Source organism: Phaenicophaeus curvirostris, chromosome 5, assembly GCF_032191515.1.
Source record: "Phaenicophaeus curvirostris isolate KB17595 chromosome 5, BPBGC_Pcur_1.0, whole genome shotgun sequence".
Taxonomy (NCBI): domain Eukaryota; kingdom Metazoa; phylum Chordata; class Aves; order Cuculiformes; family Cuculidae; genus Phaenicophaeus; species Phaenicophaeus curvirostris.
In genome coordinates this window covers 3,855,337-3,866,068 of record NC_091396.1, presented here as the reverse complement: position 1 = coordinate 3,866,068, position 10,732 = coordinate 3,855,337, and the positions used below count along the sequence as shown (strand labels likewise).

Genomic DNA, 10,732 nt, shown 5'->3' with positions numbered 1-10,732 from the left:
AAACCACGACATTTGTGGGTTTGACTCTCGCGTGTTTTAATAGCTGCAATGCTGAAACCCTTTTGTTGTTATTTTAGGAAACCATAGGCATTTTTAGCAATGGGTGGGCGATTGCCTCTCACAGTAATGTGTATTTTTAAATAAGCAAAATATTTTTTTTTTTTTGCTGAAGACTCTTTCAAAAACATCTCAGGCCATTACTCAAACACCATTTGGTGATTCTTTAAAGTAAACGATGCTTGCTTGTATTTATCTGTGTAAGGTTTTGTGTCCTCGAATTCCTTTATAGAAGATAGTTTTAGAAGTGGTAAGGTTAACCTGCCCTTTTTTCCTTCCCTTCCCCTCATATGCTGCTTTTGTGCCTTACTATCACATTACTAAGATAATAAGGAATAAGCCAGAAAAATGTAAAAGCCTACTAAAAACAAGTAATAAAGAACTGGGAAGTACAGAAGTGATAGATGGTTATGAAGTAAAATGAGAAAAAAATATAACTTATGTCCCAAGTCACATTCCAAAACCTCTCTGAAAACCAGGGATGCACATAATCAATTATTACAGGAGTGGAACATGGCAGAAACAGCTTATTCGTAGTGGAGAATGGTCAAGCTTCTAGCCTATGTATTTGACTGTCTACCCTATGAAAACATTTCTGCCTTAAGAAAACAATTTAGTTAACGTAAAACATCAAGTGTTTGTCTCTCCTGTTGCAAATTAGAAATCTAGTACCTGCTGCCTGAGTTTCTCACTGACTAAACTCCACGTTAGAACTGATTCTCTGCGGTGAGTACAGCAAAGGAAATGAGAAATGAAACTCCCAAGTTAACACTGAACATGTCAGTTATAGTCTAGTGCAAAATCAGTTTTAGTGCAGTTACCAATAGGTGGGAAACCATTTGCATCAGAAGAATCCCAGTAGAGCTTCTATTAGCTTGTCAGCTTCCCAGTCACTTCAGACAGAAACCTGAACCACATGGCCTGCTGTAAAATCCGAGGTTAGGCAGGTAAAGTCATATCAGTACATGGTGTGATGTGTAATCTTTTCCGTTCAAAGTGGGTAGCTCCTCAATATTATCAGGCTACACTAACAAGCCACTGAGGAAGATTCGTATAGCAGATCAAACCAAAGCTTAAATTGGACTCCGTGAAAAACGACTCATTATTTCCACGTAGACCTTTTATCAGTTTTCTGCAAAAATTCAGCTTATTTAGATAGAATTAAAAAAAAGAAAAGGGTGAGAAAGAAAGGCTCAGTGTTCTAACACTGGTGGCTAACCCCTCTGATTTTAATGTTTTAAAACTGAGTTCAGGCATACTTATAAAATCTTGACTTGGGACAAAAACCTTTTTGCTGAAACAATGAATTCAGTGAGTATTTTCAACCTGCATTTTGTGGAACATGTTAAATATGTTTTGCCTTTCCTAATGTTTTATAAACTCAAACCCACTGAAGTCTTCTGTGGTTTAGATAGGTTTAAGCCCACGTAGCTTGTTGTTTACATTTTCCTTCTCTAAAACATCTCTGAATACAGACTACTAAATTTGAATGTTGGGTGAACTATGCCAATATTATTCATGTTGCAAAGGGCAGAAAGACAAGAATGTAGCAAGAAAAACAATTTACTATAGGCTATGAAAAATACACATGTTCAGCTAGGCTATGGTGTAGCTTATTAAAGGGAAAAATACTGTATTTTCTTATATCAGATTGAGAAATGTACACAGAAAAGCCTCCAAAACTCCTTTTCATTTCCATTGCTGAATTCAGACTGATTGACAAGCTTGGACTTTCATGAACACTTAAATTCACATACTCTTTATTAAAGAATAAACAAGATCTGTTAAATGTAAAAATTCTGAATCCATTTACATTCAAGTATATCTGGCATTTTAAGTCATAGAAAACTCCAGCAGATAAAGGAGAAAGTGAAGCTTGGAGCTATTATTTCAAGGGAGTCATAGGAATGACCCAGACATGTGGGTTAGATACTCTGATAGAGATTCCTGGCAACGTCATTGAAAAGCTACAATGGGACAAAGGCAGTAAAGCTGTAAATGATGACATTTTAATGAATTCCTGCAGGCATAGTTTTGTGGAAAATGTATCTCTTTAGATATACATAATATTTTTATGATCCCAAAAATATAATTGATAATAGTAATTGCCTGGGCATGGCAAACAGAGATTCCCATCTGGCTTCCACACAGTATTCCAATCAAGTGATGAGAAAGGGATTGCAAATTAGACAACTGGATTGCACTGGTAATGCGCGACTTGCCAGACTTCCGATTTTGCTCTTCAGAGTCAAGGAGTATGAATTTAGGAGCAAGGCAGAAGTTACCCTTTTGTTTCTTCAATGTGATAGACACTTACAAAGGAAAACAAAAATAGTTTCTTGCTGATGCCATTAGCATCTCCAGAGCCCTACTTACATCTGTCCTATTTTTTGCATGTATGAAGACCATTTATTAAAAAGTCTCCTCTTTCAGGGAAGTCACCAAGTATTTACAGCTGTCATTTTGCTGAGCACTCTTACCTGAAGAGGGAACTGCTGGCAGAAAGACTGTGTTCTTAGTAAATCATGAATAAGGCACAGAGGCAGCATCTTCACTCTGCACGGGCCCTGTTGATGCAGAGCACCATCAGCAGCGTGTGGGCAACGTATCTGTTCCCAGGGTCCATACCACCACTTCTACTGAACTCCTGTAGCTGCTTTTAACATGGTCTTCAGAGCATCAGTTCCTTCACAGAACATCCCAGGCTCTTAGGGAGCAGGCACAGAGACCAACACAGTGAGTATTTTGCTTTTCTCTAAATGATTCTCTGGACACAGGAGGTTGTTTAGTGGCTGCCAGAGGTCTTTAAGATAAAAACCAGTCATCTGTGTGGAATTAATCTCTCCTCTCCTTTTAATTACAGCTTTTCTTATTTATGATAATATCCTTGAATAAATACAACAAAGTGTTTATTTCATATAAAAAGAAAGATCTCAAAACCAAAATACCAGCCTGTCCGCTCATTTGAAGTCTGCAGTAAAAAATTATATTATCATATTCAAAATGTATGTTAATGGACATACAAGCTCCCCTGCTAACATGTTTGTCGAGGGGTGAAGCCTACCTGACAGACCTTAACTACATTTGCTCAGCTCTGACTAATACTGCATGAGCTGGAAAACAAAGCGAAATAAGGACTTCGTTAGGCAACTGTTGCCAAATTTGCACTTCCTAACAGGCTTGGGATGGGAAATGAGAGGGTGATAGGAACCTCCTCCCCACCAGTTACTGGCCTTAGACATGGAAAAAGAGAGAATGGCCTGGGATGCTTGTGCTGACAAACAGATAAAACAATAGGTGGTTAAGAGGGGTTAAAGACGGGTTAAGCCCTCAGGGCTGAAGAGAGCTCCAGGTAAAGATATCAAATATCATCAAGAAAGCTGAACCAAAGAAGGAATCGCTAAGTGCACAGGCCAAGCTCCAAGCCAGGACCTGACACATCAACTGGCTGAAGAGGAGTCCCCTCCTCCTTGTCCATACGGTGAAGGGTTTTGATTTGTGCATGCAGTGTGTGCATCACAGAATGGAAATTGCTATCCGCTCACCATTCCCAATCTGCTAAGGAAATGCATTTTAGATTACATACATTGTCGTGTGGTGTGGTTTTGTTATTTCATCCATCCCACTAGACTGCCCTGTGACACTTGTCTTAATCCATCCACAAGCTATATTCCATTAAATGCTTGGTCTCCTATGACAGCTAACACACTACCCACCATAAAAATGTTATTTGTAACATTAGCACCAGTCTTCAAGGAGCTGGGCAAATCATTTAACAAAGACCACTAAACTCCTAGAGCACTGCGACAGCTCACCTGTGCCAACACCGAAGGAATAACCTAGCGTCCCAAGTCACCTTTCTGATGGCAAACTATCTGAAACAGACAGCTGAGCTTAACGTATTCTGTTAAATATAGCTGTGTTCTTTCTACATGCACAGATGTAACATCTTCAAGACTTGCAGAAGGCATCAGCAACTACCTCCTAAAAAGTAAACATTATTTCTTATAAACATAATCAATTTATTTCATGTTCTTGACTCAACATTTCTGTAGCTGTTTCAGTCATTCACTACGACCACTTTGTCTGTTTGACAATAAATCTGTCAGCCACGTTATTAATTTGGGTTTCTCTTTTCATGGAGACTCCTGGACCGCAAAGCATCAGAAAGGTTCTTCCTTTATGGACACTATCTTTCTAATATAAGTGAAAGAGTTCATCTGCCTTCACTTCTGCACGACAGTGCTCAACAGTGCTGCAGTCAAACAAGTATATGCAAAGCCTCACATGTTTATGGAAACACAAGTGTTGTCTCTCATCTTCAAACAACTTTACAACCACCTAAATACAGTCCTCCACATTTCTAAATACCTCTGTAAACCTGCTTAAGGTGTCTTCAGGGATTCTTTCCACATCTCCCATGCTTCTGCTGAAGGCGGATTTCAGGCAAATCACAAGTTAAAGCTCCTTGAAAAAGTCTCTCCATATTATTAACACGATTTTTTTCTTATTAGTTTGAAAAATAATGATGCTACCAGATTTTTCTGAAGTTTGTCCTCACCTAAATGCATAAGACAACTTAAAAGGAGAGCAAGGCGTACAACTCTTAGAAGGCAGACTTTCAACATGTGGTTTTAACAATGTCAGTGGTGAAAGCAGGGTTATGAATTCCCAAACTGTGCTCAAATCATTCTCTACTGTACTCAAGTGTTCTGGATATGACACATAAAATGGTGCCATAAGTCCATATGGTTTTAAGTTTACAGTGCCCTTGACTGACTGCAGCATGACCCACGGTCTCCTCAAGAACAAAATACACTGCAGACATAACCTGCAGCTCTGCTTAAAAATGAAATACTATTAGATTGATTCTCAGTTTCAAATAGTCATTTGGTTTTCACTTGTATTTCAGAAGATGTCAGTCATTTATCAACAAAAACTTCTGTATATGTGGTTTTTAAAGGAGGTAAATGGGGTCTCAAAAATTCTATGTCTGCACATACATTGAAAAAAAAAAAAAAGACTAGTTTAGAGAACAATGTAGGCATGTGTTTTTAAACTACTGTTCCCGCAGTCTGGTCAGGACTGTGTGACACAGTATACAGTGTTTTGTCATCCAAGGAATGTCTTTGATCACGAGTTTATGCAAGAAGGAAAAAAAAGCCATGAAACCCTAATCCGTTCCCACAGTCCAGTAAACGTGAGCTGGACAAACAGTGGACAATAGCAGTAAAGCTTGCTGCTCGAACAATAGCTGCAACTAAAAAAATTAAAGGGTTGCTGACTCACAGTTCCTACAATCAAGAAATATCCCATGCAGTGTTGATTATACCACTCAATCCTGAAGATGCTGAAGGTTAAAAATTGTAATTACTGTTATACTGAGATAAAGCAGCTAAATGTGCTGCTAAACAATAAAAAGATGAGGGGCAGTGACAAATACTGATGGGGATTCTGTCTAGTGCAGTCGGGATGCAGAGGCTGAATAATTGATTTTTCTGCCTAAACATTTTGCTAAAAGTAAACTCCATAATTATAAACAAATATCAGTTAAAATCTTTCAGTCAGCATGGTACTATTTCAGATGCAATCCTCTTCTGCAAATACCACAGTCAGGCTTTCTAAGTTTTCCAAGACAAGAGCCATATGCTATTTCTTAGTCCTATTCAGAAATCTTCTGTAGGCAATTTTGCCATGCCAAATCCAGATATACAGACTGACAGATTATTGGTTTGCTACATACGTATATGAAATGCAACATAAAGAACTATTAAAAGCTTTGTATAGTGAGCCACTTCTGAATCAACTGGCACTTATTGTGTACTTTTTTTACCTTGCACGCAATTAATATGAGAATGAACGGGTGCTAATCTATGCTAATAAAGACTTCCAAAGTCTCCTATGTCAGCTACACTTCAGAGAAGTTCACTGACCATGTTTTCTTCCTGCAGTATTACATTTGGTATAGCTATAAGTAGGTTCTATTTCTTACACTTATCATATATCGTAGAAAGAAAAATGTCAAGTCCTCTGGATTGCAATGACTTCAGTGCACTAGCAGTATCGAGCTTTGTGTCCACTTTTTAATACATTCAGTATCCCACAGTTGCAGCTCAGAGATAAAAAAAAAATGAATTAAAAAACCCAAGTGAGAATACAGCCCAAGCAAGTCAGAAATGTGCAAGTTAAATGTTTCAAACATTCCTACTGAGCGAGAACTAGTGGTGGTGAACACAGCGAGACATTTTTAAGTCTTAGCAACATCAACAATTTCAGCAGAAATTTTCTATCTTAACTGTTCTTATGTAGTATTTCTGCAAAATTTCAAACCTGTTTGACAATGTAGCACAAAGCAACAATCCCCATATCCTATTTCATTAATAACCAATATTATCATCTACAAGACTACATTTCTTTCTGTATCTTTTCCACCCAGGCTTTAAAGCAATACTTAAGTTGCACAGTCAAGCATTCAAATCAGGAAATATCTGGATGACCGTGATCCACAAAAGCTTTGTGCAGGCTCTCTGTGCACAGATCTTCTGATAGTCTTTATTGACAGGGTAATATTCGCTTCCACCAGAGTCCTGACCATTCAAGACACAGGCTGAGAGAGCAGGGTGTGAAACTACCAAAGCCATTCATAAGAATTTGTTCTCTTTGTTACAGATTTTAGGAAGATGTTAGCAAAACAGAAAAGGCATCAAGAGAAGAGACACCATATGCCTAGATCTCACATTTTGAGAACTGCGGTCTTCCCACCTCTTGATGGATTCCCCCCCCAACACACACACCAGTAGCATTCTTATTGGCTTAAGCACACACCTTTCCCAGGCATTTGCCAACTCTCATGTTCCTCATTTTCTAGGTGACTGATCTGAGAAACACAGGCAAAAATACAAATATGCAAAAAAGCTAAGCACTCCTAGCCTTGACCTCGGCAAGAAGCACGTTCTGAAGTAGTCAAGTACTCAAAATGCAAAATTAGTTGGAACGAGTCACATTAGACATCTCACACTGGTTAAGGCAAATCAATAATGTTGATGTAACCTGGGCTTTAGCTCCTTAGCTGTAAATGAGGTATAAAAACACCCCCCAAATATGCCATGAAGATTCCACTGTTACAGCCCTGAACATCATGGAAAACCCAGTAAATCTGTTGCAGAGAAGTTTAAGAAGTTGGCACTGAAGAAAGTATACAACAGGATTTTTAACCATATCTCATTTAATAAAGACCATCAGGCCCATACAAAACACAAGACAGATAATATTCAGAAAAACACAGAACTGTAGAATAAGAGACTCCAGCAGTTTGTACACACATATGGAGCTGAATTAAAGACCCAACAGGCAACCCTAAACTTGGCATCATTCAGTCTGAAATCCTGGTTGCTACAATCTTTATAGTTAAATACATGTATATACAAATACAGTTATGGAATAATTTATTCTAATAATATTGTTATAAATAAAATTAAAGCAATGCAAGAAAATTACCCACCAAGCCAATTTTCAAAATAAATCATTAACTGCTTGACCTGCAAAAACCCTTTTTCTCCTTAGTCAAACACAAATAATGCTGTTTTTGACACAATCTCTGTAGTAGCACTTTGCATATAACCTACGTATCACAAATTACTGTTGACCAAATGCTTCACTGACACTTGGAGCTCTGATGCTGCTTCCCTTTGCATTTATACACATTTTTGTAAACCACAGAGAAAGATTCCAAAAAGGCCACATTTTAAAATATGAATACTAAGACCTTGAGTGTTTACTTTTCTTTGTACTACCGTTCAACAAAACTGTCTCGTTTTAGACCAAGATCCAGGGGGAGTTTATCTAAAGCATAATTCACGGACTTCCAAGAAAAACTATTTTGACTCTATCACAGATGAATATTTGGTACTTTTAATTAAACTGAAGTAAACAGGTAAAATACTTCAATTTGCAAAACTAAACTGGTTTATAGATGCAGAGACAACTTGTTGAATTTGGATTTCTCTGAAGTGATTATAAAGTCAAATTACCTTTCTTTCCTCTAATGTGTGATCTTTTTGTTTTGCGCCTATCTGTTTACTGAGATTAAGGGGTCTTTGTTTTGTTTCTATTTTCTGGTATTTGCAGGTTGGTGCTTGTTCTGGTTATGCTACTGTATAACAAGTAAAAGCCAGCTGTCCTCAAACCCCCCTAAATAAAGAGACAATGCTCTCATGTTCCTTCCAAGGTTTCAAATTGAGAAACATCCACAGATGATTCCGTCTCAATGTTACTTTACTTCAAAGAAATTCACACATAATTAGAAGAGCTGTATCATGCGTACATGTGTTCTGCACTCCATTTTAATGAACTTTATATAAATATTTAACTCTTCTCATGCATTTCCTACACAATACCACGACCTCTTCCACTAGATGGCTCTGACACTCCGTGCATCAAAGCTGTTTGAACACTTACCCACGTAAGACAAACACAAAAAAAAGTACACCAGCCAGTTAAGAAAAGCCTCTGATATTGGCATACTCAAATACTCAGGCAACAAACAAGAAGAGGCTATTTTGAAATAAATCGATTTATACGCACACAACTCCCTCCATACAGTCAGCAAAACTGTTTTATCTTCAGAATCCAAAATCCAAAACTTTTAGCAGAATGCATGCCTTTCATATACAAGATGTGAATGCACAGCAAAGATGTAAAAATTCAAGTTGCTTGTTTTCTTGTACAATAAAAAAGCTGTACAAGTAAACTAAAATGGAGGTCTATATGGCACAAACTAGTCCTGCCCAAGGATATGGCCACATTATAACGCATCCTTCACCTGAGATAGTTTATCCTGCACAACACTTCTAATATCCATGACAGTCAAATCTCTCTTTATGAAGGCACTCCATGTCATGTAGCCTTACATATATGTTACAACTCAGGGGACAAGTTCCAGAATTCACTATATAACTATGTTGCAAATGGTATGCAACTACCCTCAGCAACCCAACCTAAACCACCTTTCAGGTAAAATAATTTTTATTAACTGTTTTGCTCTTAAACTAACACAGCTGAATAAATTTAGCTGATGTCATCCACTTTTTTAGAATGAGACTTAAAGAGCATATTTTCAAGACTGGAAAATAAAAACCTATTCCTTGATAAAATCTACTAATACATTAAATCAGCATCGCAGCTCTCATGATAGTCATGTTCCTCTCACTCATCACTCACATTGACAGCTTTTTGGGTTTGGTGATGTTTTTTTCCCCACACTGGATCAATTTGCAGACCTAGTGGGAAGTGCAAATTTCATGTTCTGAGCTGCACCTACTTTATTAGCAGATATTTTAATCTTTCTCCTCCACATTCTGGCTTCATTTGTCATTCTACCCATAAAAATATTTCCTACTGCAAAGTCTGCAGGTAATTGACTATATTTTACTTCACCTACAATGTCTACACATTGTGTAAACGAATGATCTGTGTACACAGATTTTTAAATAACATACGTCCTTTAAATAAGGAAATTTTGCAAATGCAAACATCTTCCTTTGGAGGAATTAATCTATCAGTGCGGAATTAAAATGAGTATTTCTAACAGGTTTACACATCGGTGCTTCAGTGATCCTAAATAAAACCTGGAGATGATACATGTGAAATAACATATGAGAAATACAATTTTAAGTTTAATGCTTTTCTCTTCCTCCTTTAATATTTAGCACCTCTTTATTGTCTTGATTTGTTTAAAATAAGAGCAGATAAAAACTTTTCCAGTTATCTGTTCTTCTTTGGTCATCCATATTTATCTTCATCTGTTACATTCAAAATGTTAGTGAAGATCTTTCAGTACCGATTCTAAAATCAGACTGAATATTTAGCATTGAACAAACCTAAAAAAGAATACACAGAAGTGTTTCAAAGCATTTATTTTCCTGAAAGAATACTCAAGAAAACTCTTGATTCCTCCATTTCTCTTATTGTCCCACACGTAATTAATTGTCAAATAATATTTTCAATTTCATTTAAAGAATATTTTTATTTTGCATTTCCTGTTTGTTGGGGAATTTTCAACCATCAAGTATTTTCACTCAAATAAAGTATCTTTACTATGATTGCAAAAGAAGAACAATAATTGCTCTGCACCAATATTGTGCTTTTGAGCAGGTTTAGAGACTAAATAATTTTAGAAATTAGTATCATTTTGTCATACAATAACAACTTAATCCTACAAACCTGTTTAAATTTTCCTCTGATTTTTTCCAGATCTTCTTGCAGCTTATCATACATGGGGTCTTCATATGGGAATTTCTGAATCATTCCTATTAGTGAATCCAGAGCCTTTATCTTTTTGCTACCAAAAAAAAATCAAACCAAAAAACAATGAGCCTACTACAGAAGCTTTTTCAATCTCACAACATGAAAATGGTACTAATATTTTTATATAATAGTTCAGAGCATATAACCCAGCCCTCCATCCTTCTTTTTCATTCAGCTTCCCCCATTTATCTCAGCAAGGGTGCGTAATCGATACATATTTAAGACAATCAGAAACAAAGCTGTAGCACAACTGACAAAGTTAAGGTTTCCCTCTTAACTTACCTGCCAAAAGTTGAGAAATATTCAAGAAGCTTCAGCAATAGTGATTACATAACTGAGCAGAATAAATAAAAGCAATAAAAAGAGCTCG

The 10,732-nt window shown here is 36.9% G+C and overlaps 1 protein-coding gene across 5 annotated transcripts in view; it reads right to left on the bottom strand.

The window, feature by feature from the left end:
• LTO1 (LTO1 maturation factor of ABCE1) overlaps positions 1-10,732 on the bottom strand; it is a 28,894-nt gene that overhangs the window by 13,745 nt on the left and 4,417 nt on the right. For 3 of the 5 annotated variants that reach the window (XM_069857424.1, XM_069857423.1, XM_069857425.1), the window contains exon 4: positions 10,279-10,396. In XM_069857424.1, coding sequence (XP_069713525.1) covers positions 10,279-10,396 — 118 coding nt within the window. Of the gene's footprint in view, positions 1-6,857; positions 9,936-10,278; positions 10,397-10,732 lie in introns of those variants that run through there. The other 2 variants (XM_069857422.1, XM_069857421.1) reach the window with 2 other exon arrangements.